At 43.6% G+C, this 16666-nt stretch overlaps 1 protein-coding gene across 1 annotated transcript in view; it reads right to left on the bottom strand.

Annotated features, from left to right (window-relative positions):
* The window catches only part of LOC126268518 (glutamine synthetase 2 cytoplasmic-like), a 413531-nt gene extending 397650 nt beyond the window's left edge, over positions 1–15881 (bottom strand). The window contains exon 1 of the mRNA XM_049973916.1: positions 15715–15881. Coding sequence (XP_049829873.1) covers positions 15715–15734 — 20 coding nt within the window. The 5' untranslated portion in view covers positions 15735–15881. The remainder of the gene's footprint in view (positions 1–15714) is intronic.
* Between the last annotated feature and the right edge of the window lie 785 nt (positions 15882–16666).

The following is a 16666-nucleotide window of genomic DNA, read 5'->3' as shown; positions in this document are numbered from 1 at the left end:
TAAGAGTGGTGCCGGTAGCGCCACAAGGAGGATGCAGATCAGTTTTTCTTCAAATACGCACTGTAACGGTCGTGAGCTTTAGTTACCTTTGAGACTGGACGTAGTGAGTCAATGTTAGTCAAGAATGCCTTTAAGTGATAGTGTAATAGGACATGGAGAAGCTGAATGTTCCTTCTGCAGAAAGACTTGGCAGGAATGTAGCCACTGTTCATGACTCCTGGCAGAGTGTACGGTCGCGAGAGGACCGTGCTCCGGACAGCCACGCAGCACTGCTGCGACGGAAGACCATCGTGTTGGGCGTTTGGCTCTTGCGCTAAGTACTTCACTTGCAGTAGCAATTTGAGCAGCAGTTGGCACCACAGTGACATAACGGATAGCTCCGAGCTAGACGCCCTGCACCGTGCTTTCCACTGACCCTAAACCACCGCCATTTGCGACTACAGTGGTGTCAAGCGAGAGCCCATTAGAGGCCATGGTGGAGGTCTGTTGTGTTTTTTTGGTGAAAGGTGGTTCTGCCTCGTTGCCAGGGATGGCCGTGTGTTGGTTAGAAGGAGGCCAATTGAAGGCCTGCAACCAACCTGTCTACGTGATGGACACTCTGGACCCACACATGCAGTGCGATTTCGTACAACAGCAGGGGCACTCTCGTGGCTATCCGACACATCCTGACTGCAAATACGTACGGCAGTCTGGTGATTCGACCTGTTGTGCTGTCATTCATGAACAGCAAATGGTTCGAATGGCTCTGAGCACTATGGCACTTAACTGCTAAGGTCATCAGTCCCCTAGAACTTAGAACTACTTAAACCTAACTAACCTAAGGACATCACACACATCCATGCCCGAGGCAGGATTCGAACCGGCTTCCGTAGCGGTCGCGCGGTTCCAGACTGTAGCTCCTAGAACCTCTCGGCCACGCCGGCCGGCCATGGACAGCATTCCAGGGTGTGTTTTCCAACGACAACGCTCGTCTACATACCGCTATTGCAAAGCAACATGCGCTACAGAGAATCGATATGTTGCCTTGGCCTGCTCGATCACCAGCTATGCCTCCAATCGAGCACTTATGGGACGCCATCGAACGACAACTCCAGCGTGGTCCACACTGGCTTTAACAGCCTCTGGAGTTGCAACAGTCATGCAACTCCATCCCACAAACTAACATCCAGCACCTGTACAAGACAGTGTATACTCCTTTGGACGCTTGAATTTAGCATTCTGGCGGTTACACAGGTTATTGATATCCCAGCATTTCACAACTGCGATGGGTTATCTCGCACCTACATTAACCTGTGATCTTGCAAAGTTAATCATTTAAATATATTACCTAGACAAATGTATTACCGAAATTTCATTACTTATTTTTTGGATCTGCGATTTTTTCCATCATTGTATTCACAGGCCATGTGACCCGTCTTTGGGATTGCCTCTGTATGCAATGAGTTTGGACACGAATACGAACTACTTCTTTGCCACAGTGCAGCTGCTTAAAACACTACAAGTAATCTCATTTGCAAAACAATGGTTTCACATGTAACCATGTTTAACAGTTACCTACTTCTGCTTCAGCTTTGTGGCAGAGAAAACAGTTTTTTTTCTTTTTTTTTGGCACAGTTACATGCGTATATCGCCCACAGGGGAGCACTTACTGCTGTATAAGTCAAATTGCGGCATTATCACTTGGACTAACGAACAATGCGGAAACATCTATCTCTACCTCATAGTATGTAAATGAACTTTTGTGTTACTGTCCATTTATGATCCAGATGTATGTCAGTATATGACAGAATGGTTGGTAGTCATCTTCTAGGACCTGTATCGTGGCAGTTCCCTCTTCATAAAACTTGCTACTGAAGTAACAGGTTTTCTGAGCTCATTTACATTTGGCATGCCCCCCCCCCCCCCACCCCACTTGCACAGTTTTAGTAATACTCTAGCATGGGTCACACGCTTGTTTGTAAGCAATCTCTTTGAATGCTGACTGCATTTTCCCAGCAACCTACTGTTGAGCCAATGTCTATCGCCTGCTTTCCCTGCGATTGAGCCCATTTAATCATTTCATTTCATACCCCTGCAAACTGTAACACCCAGGTAACTGTACAAGTTTGCTGATTGCATTTGTGGCTCACTGATATTGTAAAAGGGTAGGACAATTTTGCGATATGTAACACGCAAACTTTTACATTTCTGAACATGTAAAGCAAGTTTGTACCACTCTCAAATCTTATTATTATCTGACTGAATATTTATACAGCTTTTTGAGACAGTTCTTTATTACGGATAACTGCATCTGAAAAAAAAAACTGAGGACAGTGTTAACATTGTTTGACATATCGTTAATAAACAACATGAACAGTAAGGATCGCAATACAGTTTTCTTGGGAACACCTGAAGGCACTTCTGATATGTCCGCCAAAGGTAGCAGCGGAAAAATACCCAGGTATAGAACTGAGTGAAGTTTATTACATCACAAACAACAATCTTCTCCGACGGCTGCCAGTTCAAACACAAGTGAAATTGCACAAAATACTTCTTGAATATGCAGAAAGTAAGTGATACCCTAGGCAGAAAGCCTGTTAAGGTCACAGTACATTTAAAATTGTGTTAAATAAAGAATAGGACGAAGGCCTGAGCTTATCTCTGACATAATTTAAGATTTAATGCAGTAAATGAAACAGCTGCTTCTTGGGCATTAATTGAAGAATAATAACTGAGGGCCATAGGCCTGTAGATGTCTCGACTGAGATTTAGTTCTGAATACAACAAATGAACACAAATCATTTCTTGAAAATAGAATCAATAAAAATAACCGAAGGCCGAAGGCCTGAAGTTGTCTACAATAAGAGTTAATTCTGAATACCGTTATCGAACAGAATTAACTTCCTGAATCTGGAGTGAACATAGAAAGGTTGAAAGGCCATGGTAAACATAATAAAGAAACTTCGGCGATCTCAAGGTTCATACACTAAGTGCACTGCACATGCAAAAATAGAGGTCCTGAATGGACGAGAAAAAGTTTGAGTACAGCATGACTGATGACAAGAATGATAACAAATATTACGAAGTTTGATTGTCGGTCTCATATCATCATGGATAGAAAAGTTGATGGAGGCGGTGAGGTAGTTGCCAAGGTGGCTCCGAAATGATACCCTGATTGTTGGAATGCTTTTACAGTCAGCGCCATGTTCATGAAGCTCACCTGGAGTGACCCTTAGTGGCCCGAGTGCCAACTTAAAGACTGCCCATGCTGAAGATCACTGCTGCTGTCATTTCCAGTCACAAGGCCCACGGAACAGAAAGATTCACAGGCCCATTGAGTTCTGTAATGGTTCTTCGATTGTTACCTGGTGGCAGGGCAGAGTATGGGCTGCTCGTGTCTGTCATCTGCAGAGACGTTCATTGCCCACATAGCCCATTTATGTTATTGGTTGCTGGCTCGACAGAGCATTTCTCCCCGCTATTTATCTCTGAATGGGAGGAGAGGCGGTAGCTCATCTCATGTCACTTGATGGTGTTAAGTTCTTACTGTTGGTTGGGGCAGTTGGGATTTTGCGGTGCACCTCAAGTGGCGTTAGTGCTGGTGTGGCCTGTGTAGCAGCTGAGGACCCATGCAGAGAACCAGTCGCAGGCTGGAGTTGAGACAGGATGGCGGAGTCTAAGATGGGACTTGTGGAGGACTACACCTCTGGAGCAAAACGTGACAGTAGAACACCAGACCCAGGAAGAGGAGCCAGTGAGGTTGTATGTCGTAATATACTGAAGTGTGACTTCATCTAAAGCTGAAGCCTGAAGACTGAAAAGGTTTTCCAAAACCAGTGCTGATTGTTTCTAGCGAACACAAATATCATCATGGAGTAGTGGAGAGAGAATAGACGCTAGTTGGACTGTCAAGAGGATAGTGCTCTCTCTGGCTAGTGGGCTAGTGGGGCCTGAGGAAAATGTGTGCGGGTTAGTTGTACCTATGCCCTACCTGCAGACAGGTCAGGGGTTCAGATGCTTGGGTAGCACAATGCCCCACAGTCTGACATGCAAGAGAGACAAGAGGCAGTGCTGGATGTCTGTAAGAGTAACAAACTTGAGGCGGCCTCTGTTCTCCCGAAACCAGAACACCAGGTCAAGAACAGAGGACTTGTTCTGGTGATACCTGTAGGCTTGGGCCTCCGGGTGTTACAGTTGCTTGAAGCCAGGTGAGCAGTTGCATAGCATCAGGTGGAGAACCATGTGATTCCCTGTGTCCTCGTTGGTGTGACAAGCAATGAATATGATGGACAATGGAAGGATGATCATAGCTTCCACAGTGGCGACATCTAGGTAGAAGTAAAGATGGGATCAGCGTTGAAGGCAGAGTGTGGGTCCAGGGGCAGTCGTAAAGACGACATTAGTGTAGTGGGATAGGGAATAGAACTGATATCAGAACTGGAACTTGAGGGCCCACCATTGAAGGTAGCGTGCCAGTTTGAATGGATTATCGGCCGCTACTGACACATGAGAGAGAAACCACTTGGGGCTAAAAAGAGTGCAGAAGTGCTAGAGGAGAAAAGGATCGAACCAGGGGGGTGAAGACGATGTAGTAGTGTGGCACACGTAAAAACAGTGCTCAAGGAGGACAGAAAAGTGTGCCATGACGGCAGAGGAGGTAACTTTACTCTCTGATCTTAAACTCTGAGGGTATGTGAAGGGTGTAGCGTACAATGCCCCAATCGCCACATAACCTGAACTGGCTGCCTGCACCTGTGATGTGTTTCATGACAGTAAACAGAATCCTTCAGTGGTTGACAGAGCAGGACAACCATTGCTGCAAAAGCGTCAGATATGCTATGAATTTCAGGGAAGACTCTCTGAGACATACATTATGTGATCAAAAGTATCTGGACACCTGGCTGAAATTTACTCACAAGTTAGTGGCGCCCTACATCGGTAATACTGGAATTTAATATGGCGATGGCCCACCATTAGCCATGATGACAGCTTCCACTCTCGCAGGCATACGTTCAATCAGATGCTGGAAGTTTTCTTGCGGAATGGCAGCCCATTCTTCACGGAGTGATGCACTGAGGAGAGGTGTCGATGTCGGTCGGTGAGGCCTGGCACGAAGTCACGTTCCAAAACATCCCTAAGGTTTTCTATAAGGTTCAGGTCAGGACTCTGAGCAGGTTAGTCCATTACAGGGATCTTATTGTCTTGTAACCACTCCGCCACAGGCCGTACGTTATGGACAGGTGCAATCGCCATCCCCGAATTGCTCTTCAACAGTGGAAAGCAAGAAGGTGCTTAAAACACCAATGTAGGCCTGTGCTGTGATAGTGCCAAGCAAAACAAAACGAAAAAACAACATGAAAAAACACTACCACACCATAACAGCACCACCTTCGAATTTTAGTGTTGGCACTCCACACGCTGGCAGCTGACGTTCACCGGGCAATCGCCATACCAACACACTGTCATCGGATCGCCACATTGTGTAACGTGATTCGTCATTCCACAAACGTTTTTCCACTGTTCAGTCGTCCAATGTTTACGCTCCTTACACCAATAGACATCCCCCCATGAACCATGGACCTTGCCGTTGGTGGGGAGGCTTGCGTGTCTCAGCGATACAGATAGCCGTACCGTAGGTGCAACCACAACGGAGGAGTATCTGTTGAGAGGCCAGACAAACGTGTGGTTCCTGAAGAGGGGCAGCAGCCTTTTCAGTAGTTGCAGGGGCAACAGTCTGGATGATTGACTGATCTAACCTTGTAACAATAACCAAAACGGCCTTGCTGTGCTGGTACTACGAACGGCTGAAAGCAAGGGGAAACTACGGCCGTAATCTTTCCCGAGGGCATGCAGCTTTACTGTATGATTAAATGATGATGGCGTCCTCTTGGGTAAAATATTCCGGAGGTAAAATAGTCCCTCATTCGGATCTCCGGGCGGGGACTACTCAAGAGGATGTCGTTATCTGGAGAAAGAAAACTGGCGTTCTACGGATCGGAGCGTGGAATGTCAGATCCCTTAATCGGGCAGGTAGGTTAGAAAATTTAAAAAGGGAAATGGATAGGTTAAAGTTAGATATAGTGGGAATTAGTGAAGTGCGATGGCAGGAGGAACAAGACTTTTGGTCAAGTGACTACAGGGTTTTAAATACAAAATCAAATAGGGGTAATGCAGGAGTAGGCTCAATAATGAATAGGAAAATAGGAATGCGGGTAAGCTACTACAAACAGCATAGTGAACGCATTATTGTGGCCAAAATAGATACGAAGCCCACACCTACTACAGTGGTACAAGTTTTTATGCCAACTAGCTCTGCAGATGAGGAAGAAATTGAAGAAATGTATGATCAAATAAAAGAAATTATTCAAATAGTGAAGGGTGAGGAAAATTTAATAGTAATGGGTGACTGGAATTCGGTAGTAGGAAAAGGGAGAGAAGGAAACGTAGTAGGTGAATATGGACTGGGGCAAAGAAATGAAAGAGGAAGCCGCCTGGTAGAATTTTGAACAGAGAATAACTTAATCATAGCTAACACTTGGTTCAAGAATCATAAAAGAAGGTTGTATACATGGAAGAATCCTGGAGATACTAAAAGGTATCAGATAGATTATATAATGGTAAGACAGAGATTTAGGAACCAGGTTTTAAACTGTAAGACATTTCCAGGGGCAGATGTGGACTCAGACCACAATCTATTGGTTATGACCTGTAGATTAAAACTAAAGAAACTGCAAAAAATTGTGGGAATTTAAGGAGATGGGACCTGGATAAACTAAAAGAACCAGAGGTTGTACAGAGCTTCAGGGACAGCATAAGAGAGCAATTGACAGGAATGGGGGAAAGAAATACGGTAGAAGAAGAATGGGTAGCTTTGATGGATGAAGTAGTGAAGGCAGCAGAGGATCAAGTAGGTAAAAAGATGAAGGCTAGTAGAAATCCTTGGGTAACAGAAGAAATATTGAATTTAATTGATGAAAGGAGAAAATACAAAAATGCAGTAAAGGAAGCAGGCAAAAAGTAATACAGACGTCTCAAAAATGAGATCGACAAGAAGTGCAAAATGGCTAAGCAGGGATGCCTAGAGGACAAATGTAAGGATGTAGAGGCTTATCTCACTAGGGGTAAGATAGATACTGCCTACAGGAAAATTAAAGAGACCTTTGGAGATAAGAGAACCACTTGTATGAATATCAAGAGCTCAGATGGAAACCCAGTTCTAAGCAAAGAAGGGAAAGCAGAAAGGTGGAAGGAGTATATAGAGGGTGTATACAAGGGCGATGTACTTGAGGACAATATTATTGAAATGGTAGAGGATGTAGATGAAGATGAAATGGGAGAGACGATACTGCGTGAAGAGTTTGACAGAGCACTGAAAGACCTGAGTCGAAACAAGGCCCCTGGAGTAGACAACATTCCATTGGAACTACTGACGGCCTTGGGAGAGTCAGTCCTGACAAAACTCTACCATCTGGTGAGCAAGATATATGAGACAGGCGAAATACCCTCAGACTTCAAGAAGAATATAATAATTCCAATACCAAACAAAGCAGGTGTTGACAAATGTGAAAATTACCGAACTATCAGTTTAATAAGTCACAGCTGCAAAATACTAACGCGAATTCTTTACAGACGAATGGAAAAACTAGTAGAAGCCGACCTCGGTGAAGATCAGTTTGGATTCCGTAGGAATATTGGAACACGAGAGGCAATACTGACGCTACGACTCATCTTAGAAGCTAGATTAAGGGAAGCAAACCTACGTTTCTAGCATTTGTAGACTTAGAGAAAGCTTTTGACAATGTTGACTGGAATACTCTCTTTCAAATTCTGAAGGTAGCAGGGGTAAACTACAGGGAGCGAAAGGCTATTTACAATTTGTACAGAAACCAGATGGCAGTTATAAGAGTCGAGGGACATGAAAGGGAAGCAGTGGTTGGAAAGGGAGTGAGACAGTGTTGCAGTCTTTCCCCGATGTTATTCAATCTGTATATTGAGCAAGCAGTGAAGCAAACAAAAGAAAAATTCGGAGTAGGTATTAAAATCCATGGAGAAGAAATAAAAATGTTGAAGTTCGCCGATGACATCGTAATTCTGTCAGAGACGGCAAAGGACTTGGAAGAGCAGTTGAACGGAATGGATAGTGTCTTGAAAGGAGGATATATGATGAACATCAACAAAAGCAAAACGAGGATAATGGAATGTAGTCGAATAAAGTCGGGTGATGCTGAGGGAATTAGACTAGGAAATGAGACGATTAAAGTAGTAAAGGAGTTTTGCTATTTGGGGAGCAAAATAACTGATGATGGTCGAAGTAGAGAGGATATAAAATGTAGACTGGCAATGGCAAGGAAAGCGTTTCTGAAGAAGAGAAGTTTGTTAACATCGAGTATAGATTTAAGTGTCAGGAAGTCATTTCTGAAAGTATTTGTATGGAGTGTAGCCATGTATGGAAGTGAAACATGGACGATAACTAGTTTGGACAAGAAGGGAATAGAAGCTTTTGAAATGTGGTGCTACAGAAGAATGCTGAAGATTAGATGGGTAGATCACATTACTAAAGAGGAAGTATTGAATAGGATTGGAGAGAAACGAAGTTTGTGGCACAACTTGACAAGAAGAAGGGATCGGTTGGTAGGACATGTTCTGAGGCATCAAGTGATCACCAATTTAGTATTGGAGGGCAGCGTGGAGGGTAAAAATCGTAGAGGGAGACCAAGAGATGAATACAGTAAGCAGATTCAAAAGGACGTAGGTTGCAGTAGGTACTGGGAGATGAAGAAGCTTGCACAGGATAGAGTAGCATGGAGAGCTGCATCAAACCAGTCTCAGGACTGAAGACCACAACAACAACAACACCAATAGAGGCGTCGTTTGTCATTTAACGGTGTGATGTGTGGCTTATGAGCAGCCGCTCGACCATGAAATCCAAATTTTCTCACCTCCTGTCTAACTGTCATAGTACTTGCAGTATATCCTGATGCAGTTTGGAATTCCTGTGTTGATCTGGATAGATGTCAACCCACTACACATCACGACCCTCTTCAAGTGTCGGCAGTTTCTGTCAGTCAACAGACGAGGTCGACTTGTACACTTTTATGCTAAGCGAGTCCCTTCACGTTTCCACTTCACTATCAGAACGGAAACAGTGGACCTACGGATGTTTAGGAGTGTGGAGATCTCGCGTACAGACGTATGACACATTTGACACACAATCACCTGGACACGTTCGAAGTCCGTGAGTTCCTTGGAGCGCCCCATTATGCTCTCTCACGATGTCCAATGACTACTGAGGTCGCTGATATGGAGTACCTGTCAGTAGGTGGCAGCACAAAGCACCTAATATTGAAAACGTATGTTTTTGGGGGTATCCGGATACTTTTGATCACGTAGTGTAGATTTCCAGTTTACTCAAACAAGTCTGTAAAGAAAATGTGATTTATGTTCAGTAGTTCTTCATTTTCAGATCATTATGGACATCTCTGGTACATAATTCATAAACAGCAGTTTAAAACGGACATTATTTCTCATTATTAACGATGTCAAGCTGTATTAGTGGGCGACCGATTTTCGTCTTTATCTGTGCTCTTGTTCTGCGACTCAGTGGAAGTGAGCAAGCAGATACCTACACACATTCATATTTCGATTCGTTCAAAAATGTACCAGAAATCGTACAAAAAAGAGCCCTTACACGTCTACATTCATTATATCCACTATTCAGAACACTTTAGCACTTCATTTTCCATGAGTGGGCGAAGGAGTGCAAGAACGCGTTTGTACTAAACTCATCGTTCTCTGTGACTGATACGATCGATTTTTGTGAAACTTTATAACACAACTGGGTAGTCGACATAAATTTACGAGTAAATAGTGTAAATGACCATGTAATCAAGTAGTGACCAAATCGCGTTATGTTAAATTGAATGAACTTAAGTATGTTAGTTAACAGTGATTAATTCCACATACGCGATTCTGAGGTGAAAAGAATTAAATTACATTTATTGCCAAACTGAAAACCAATATACAATACCAACGAAAAGTATGTACTCGCCCTTTACCCAAGCATGTACATAATCAAGAAAACTGAATAAACGTGATTCTTTGACATAAATTTATTTGTCGCAAGTACACAGTATCAATGTTGCTGAGTAATAGGTAGACATATATGCAGAAAAATGTACTCAAAAACAAAACAAGCACCGTCTGAACAGGCCTTGAAGGCCCGATGGTACCGACTTTCCGCCGTGTCATCCTCAGCCCTTAGGCATCACTGTATACGGAGGCTCATTTGGTTAGGACACTACTCTCCCAGCGGTTGCCAGTTTTCGTGACCGGAGCTCAGTCAAGTAGCTGTTCACAAGGGCTGAGTGTACCCTGCCTACCAATAGCACTCGGCAGACCCGTAGAGTGGCCCATCCAAGTGCTAGCCAATCCCGACAGCGCTTAACTTCACTGATCTGGGAGTGGCAGTGGGTTCTGTCATAGTCTGGAGTACACATAAGAGGCGGCAGCGGAAGTAGAGTCAAAGGCGATGTCAGTTGTAGTTGGTAGCATGGAAGTCTTGGCGTCACGTGGCAAACGGCTTTCAGTATTTAAAGCCAAAATAATTTTCTCCCTGTCACAAAACTACGAACTCACAAGATAGATGCAACCGTTAGAGTGTCCCCTTAAGCGACGGCCAGAGGCATCCAGGAGCGGTGAAAGATTAGGGCGGCGCTCCTAAGCGGCGACAATAGACGTACCGCTGCCAACATGCGTTTAGCAACTTCGAACATCGGTTCCCTCCCTGGAAGCAGCCAAGGACTTGCAAAAGCGGTCAGAGTCCAGGGAGATCGGAAACGATCACCAACCCATATGCCATGGCCCTACAAATAACAGAAACGGCGTAACAATAATCAAGCAACGAACGATATCCGTGGGAATGTGTAGTGACAGATTAATTCAGGTAAAACTCACTTTTGACAAAATGAATTAGGGGAGCATGACTTTTGGACTTTCCCATTCTTCATTGAGCAATAGTTGAGGACTGGGTAGTTTACCACATCAAGTATACAACGAAAACAGCATTACGTCATCGATCATTTACATAAAAATAACTGAAACGTCTGACAAGTGTAGAAGGGACTGGAAAAAATCATTCATTCCGTCATACTGGTTGCTTTTTAATAGACTTATAAAGCTTCAGTTACCTGTATGCCTACCGTGAGCGTTTATCACTGCCAGACACCTACGCGAGTGTTCCGTATAAGATTACGAATGTCACGCTGTGGTATCCGTTCCCATTATTCAGTAAAAGCCCGTGAGAGTTCTTGGAGAGTCTGTGGTGGAACAGGACGACCACGAACGCGTCTGTCAGTCATGTCCCACATACGCATGATGGGGTTTAAGTTGGGACTCACAGTTAGCCACTCCATTACTTCAATGTCTAGGCTTCGCAAGACATGTCTGCTGACACCTGCTACATAAGCCCTGGAATTATAACTCAGGGGCACCACCGTATGCTGTAGCCACCACATAGTCCAACACTATCTGTTCGATGCACTGCCTGGCAGTAAAGGGACTTTGGACAACGACGGGATCCGTATGGGCGTCAACATTAAAGTCTCCCCACACCATCACAGAAGCTTGGAAATCGGTCGGTTTCCCGTAAAAAAAAAAATGGCAGACACCACTCACCACGGGCCTCGGCCCACGAACATGGGCATCACCTAGTATCAGAAAATATCTGGATTCGTCAATGAATAACACGTTTTGTCAGTGACGAAGTTGCCTGTTGACATGGGACCAGCAGAGCAGAAGGCGAGCTGCAAGATGTGCCAAGTGGTGTACTCGAATAGGACGTCTGGGTTACAAGGCGCTTTCTCGTAATCTGTTCAGTCTGATCGAACACAGCGGCTGCAGAGGCCTTTCTGTTATCATTTTGAAGCGCTGTGGCGGTGTCCGTGCGATGGTCTTCACGTGGGGTTGTGCCGACGACCTTATCCAACTCGGCTTGGTTCAAATGGCTTTGAGCACTATGGGACTTAACATCTGAGGTCATCAATCCCCTAGACTTTAGAACTACTTAATCCTAACTAACCTAACGACATCAGACACTCCATGCCCGTGGCAGGATTCGAACCTGCGACCGTAGCAGGAGCGCGGTTCCGACTGAAGCGCCTAGAACGGCTCGGCCACAGCGGCCGGCTAACTTGGCTTGTATACTGATTTGTCTTCAAGTAGCGTGTCCATAACCTGTGGATAACACATGGTGAGGCATAGGCATCTACAGAAACAGGACCGAAACTCCATCCTGTTTAGACCAAAAGAGAGCACCCTTGCAACCAGCACCGCATTAAGAGGTCGCATTGCATGTGCTTCGTTGAATATAAAGTCCACGAGTGACAACTACCATCTGTGTAGCTCACTAAAAAACACTGGGACACTGGTACTCACTTGTGTCTGTGGGATCACCTGAAACTGTAACGTATTAAGACAGCCAATAGATGGCGAGTGATTTTAATTGTTAACAGCACTGAAACCGAAGATTTCAAGCCATGCAATAAGATCACAGATGCTACTTTACGAAAACAGATTTGACGTACAGGAAGGACATTAATGCAGGTGTTCCCATAATACTTTTGAACTGTGTATCTTCTTACGCCCCTCAAATTGGATGTAGAGGGGATGAAAATGATGAGTTCTTGGATGACCTACAAGATCAAATGCAAAGTATAACACCTTTCGAAAATAAGATAATTGTAGGTGCCATCGATGAACATTTGAGTTAACATGCCCAACCTGAATTTACATTCCACAGAAATTATGATACGGCTTTTCCAGTGCCCAGGGCAAACTGATCCTGGAGGATGCTAACAACTTTAACATGTCAATCATTAATATCTTTTTCCAAAAGGAAGTTGAACATCTTACCCCTTACAAAAGTGGCATATTTGCGTCACAAATAGATTACACATTGTGCAATAGCTTCTTGTGTTAGTACTTTAGGGATTGTAACCTGATCCCTAGCGACCCATTAACCATATTATCACCAACAATTGACAACATATTTAAAATTCCACTTTGGAACACAGCAGATGAAAAGAAAAGGAAACCAAGAATAAAATGATTTAATTTTCAAAGTCCACAACGGATGTCGATAGCAGCCAAGGCTATGGATTACATGGGAAAGTGTGAAATCAGCAGGAAGGATATGACTGCAGCCAAGGAAGTAGTAGGTACGTGCAAAAGCAAGTGAATACCAGACAACAGACAAAGACCCAAAGTAGCGGAACAACTAAGTATAAAAAAAAGCAAATTTCAGAAGCAGAATCGCCTGGTTGCTGTCTCGAAAGTAATAGATAATAATAGTGTTTACGACAGAGCTGAAACCGCTAATAAAAGGACAACGGAATTTTCAAAATTACTGAATTTAAAAACAATCACACGAAAGATATGAAACACAATAAATGTACTAAAAATAGTTCTGAGACATTAGTAACTTCTAGTAAGGATATTAATGAAAGGTGGCACGAATACCACAAAAAATTGTTAAATGAAGAGTTACCTCAAGAAGCATTATATGGTTTACTACCAGCTCAAGTCCCATTAGAAGTTACACCGCCAGAAAAAGTAAAATCGCGCTTAAAATACGAAAAACGGTAAATCAGCTGGGTCCAACGAAGTATCGATTGAACTTCTAAAGAATTGTAGGTATTCCAGCACGTTATGGCTCACTAAATATTTAGCCTTATTTTAATGGAAGGGAGAATGCCTGATAACTGGAGTTGAAGTAATTTAATCCTGTTCTACAAAAGCAAAGTGCGACTTAGCTGATTGTGGAGTTTATCGTGCAATCAAGCTAACAGCACAGACACTGGATATGTGGGAAAGAGTAATTGCAAACAATCAAATAAGGTAACAAAAATTTAAAAAAATTGCGTCTAAACAATGTGGTTTTACGAACGGGGTAGGCACTACAGACGCTACTCATAGCACTAAGATCATAATGGAAAAATATAAGATCTTGTTTTTATTGATCTCGAAATAGCTTTCGACCGAGTGCCAAGAAAGCTTATTGGCAAGCAGTTCACGTGCAGTGTATCTCAGAGTACTACACCTGTATTCTCAAGGATCTGTAAGAGAACATCAACAAAAAGTTGTAAATCCAGCAGGTGTCAGCGAAAAGTTGAAAGTTGGGGGGCCACGAAGGATCTGATTGGAGTCCACTGCTATTCAGTGCTGTCACGAACAATGTCACAGAACATCTACAGAAACCAACTTCATGTACACATGTATTCGCTGAAGACATTCTTGTAATAGAAGAGTCTCTACTAGAAATTCAACGCGATCTTACTTAATAGACGGTCGAGGACTTCGAATGAGCAGAACCAAAACGGACGGAGTATTGCCACTTCTACAGAGTGGCCATCAGTTAGAAACCACAAGTACATCTAGAAAACTTACTTGTAACATGGAAAGCCTATCACTTCTTAAAAATTGAAAACTGAATATCCAAGAAAAGCTCTGAACATATTTTTTCCCTGAAAATACCCCAAAATTATTGAAAATGGACCTCTGAATACACAACCTTCAACGACACGATTATTTCTGATGTGGCAGAATCTTCCCAAGAGCACCAATGGGCTACTCTGAAACAGTTATGAAATATTCAGTTTTATACACTGACCACAAATATTGCATGGTTAACAAGCGCTGTGTATAATCTTTGCCTCCTAGGTTAATTTTTTGCACGACAAATGTTCTCGGCATTTGTATAATGTGTCGGATTAAAAATCTAGAATCTATGGATTGATGTGCTTGTGGAACTGAACTTTGGTGACGCTACCGTTGTCAACGCGTGCCTCAAAAACTGCCTCTAGTAGCTTACCTGTATGCTGTAAATATCCTAAGGAAGACAGTAGCTAAAGCTCTGCATAATGAAATGTTGCTGCTTATTACATAACACAAAATATTAAAATGGGACACAGATTCAAATGGTTCAAATGGCTCTGAACACTATGGGACTTAACATCTGAGGTCATCAGTCCCCTAGAACTTAGAATTACTTAAGCCTAACTAACGTAAGGACATCACACACATCCATGCCCGAGGCAGGATTCGAACCTGCGACCATAGCAGTCACGCGGTTCCGGACTGAAGCGCCTAGAAACACTCGGTCATCGAGGCCGGCTGACCCAGATTCATAAAGGATCTCTAAAACGCATGGGAATCTTGAGATCATGGTTATAGACAAAGGAAAATTCGTAAGACAATGTATTTACATGCGCCAAGAGAGCGATATAAGCATTATAATGATCGAAATAGCTATACAGAGAGGGCGAACACACTGCCTCAGTGCACTGGTGTGCAAAGCTTTAAATTTGCATAATCACACACGAATGCCAGAAGACAACATTACAGAAATGTTTGTCGTCCTTTTACGAGACAGGAGAGAGAGAGAGAGAGAGAGAGAGAGAGAGAGAGAGAGAGAGAGAGAGAGAGAGAGAGAGAAGGGGGAGGGAGAAGAGTGACATTTCGTATTATTTGTATTCAGGAATAGATGAGCTATAACTGGAGAGCAGCATCTACGTGCACAAGTGAAACTGAATGGTGTACAAATGAATGTTAAATTCCCTCAGAAAATCGAAAAAAAAAAAACCGCGACACTGTTAGTTTGACTTAGCCTAGCTTAGAAGCAGACGTAAAATTCCAGCAATGTAAGTGAAACGCAATGTGCGAAGCTTGCAGCCATCTCACCAAGCCTTTTGGATCAGCATGTTGGCAGCAGGCCTTTCGATGGACACGAGAGCACAGGACAAGCGTCTAGATTCCAACCAGTCGAACAAGATGCAGTACTCAGAGTGCGACTTTGTTCTGCAACATGCCGTTCCGTAACTGAGTTTTGGCGGCCAGCTTCGTCACTTGCTGACACAGGTCCAATTTTGCGAGCGGCCAAGAGATACCCCGTGGGACAGGGCCAAGTGCATGCGCTGCCAGACTAAACTGCCAGCCACCAGGTACGTTGAAAATGACTGGTGCGTAGTACGCGGGCCCGCTCATGCGCTCAGCAAAGCTTCGTGGACAGTAGTCGTCTTTTCAACACCACTCGACCAGTTCACGTACCCTGGATCAATAGTAGCATCAGCAGCTTCCTCTGATGAAGACGCTGAAAATCGTATAAAAACTGTGTGGTTGAAAGGGAGACCACTAACGAGGCCATCTGTGCAAAAATGCCCATCGATGTCAAAGTAAATATATACAAACGAGCTATAAGACGGGCTATAACGTGCGACTCACACTGGTGGGTCATAGGTAAATCAGACGAAGTTTCAGAATACAAAGACGAGGATCTTACGATGGTGCAGAAGAGTGACCTCAAAACACAGAGTAAGAAGCGACCACATCCGACGCTAGCTTAAAGTCATAGCGGAAAACCTTCGGCAAAATCACATACGCTGATACAGACCGGTAATGCGCCCACAACGAGAACATATAGAAGAACAGGACTTGACATAAAAGAGCCGAGAAAAGCCTAAGTCACCTACTGAATAAAAGAATTACGACTGTGAAGAACAACCTGAAAACTATGGGACTGCGCCCTGAAACGACCCAAATACAATTTAAGAAAAAAAAACGACGATGCACCGCAAATAAATTATACGAATGGGACGGAGATCGGTAGATGATATGTATTTGTACAGACTACCAA

The sequence above is a fragment of the Schistocerca gregaria genome, chromosome 1 (genome assembly GCF_023897955.1).
Source record: "Schistocerca gregaria isolate iqSchGreg1 chromosome 1, iqSchGreg1.2, whole genome shotgun sequence".
Taxonomy (NCBI): domain Eukaryota; kingdom Metazoa; phylum Arthropoda; class Insecta; order Orthoptera; family Acrididae; genus Schistocerca; species Schistocerca gregaria.
This window is presented reverse-complemented; position numbering and strand designations above follow the sequence as displayed.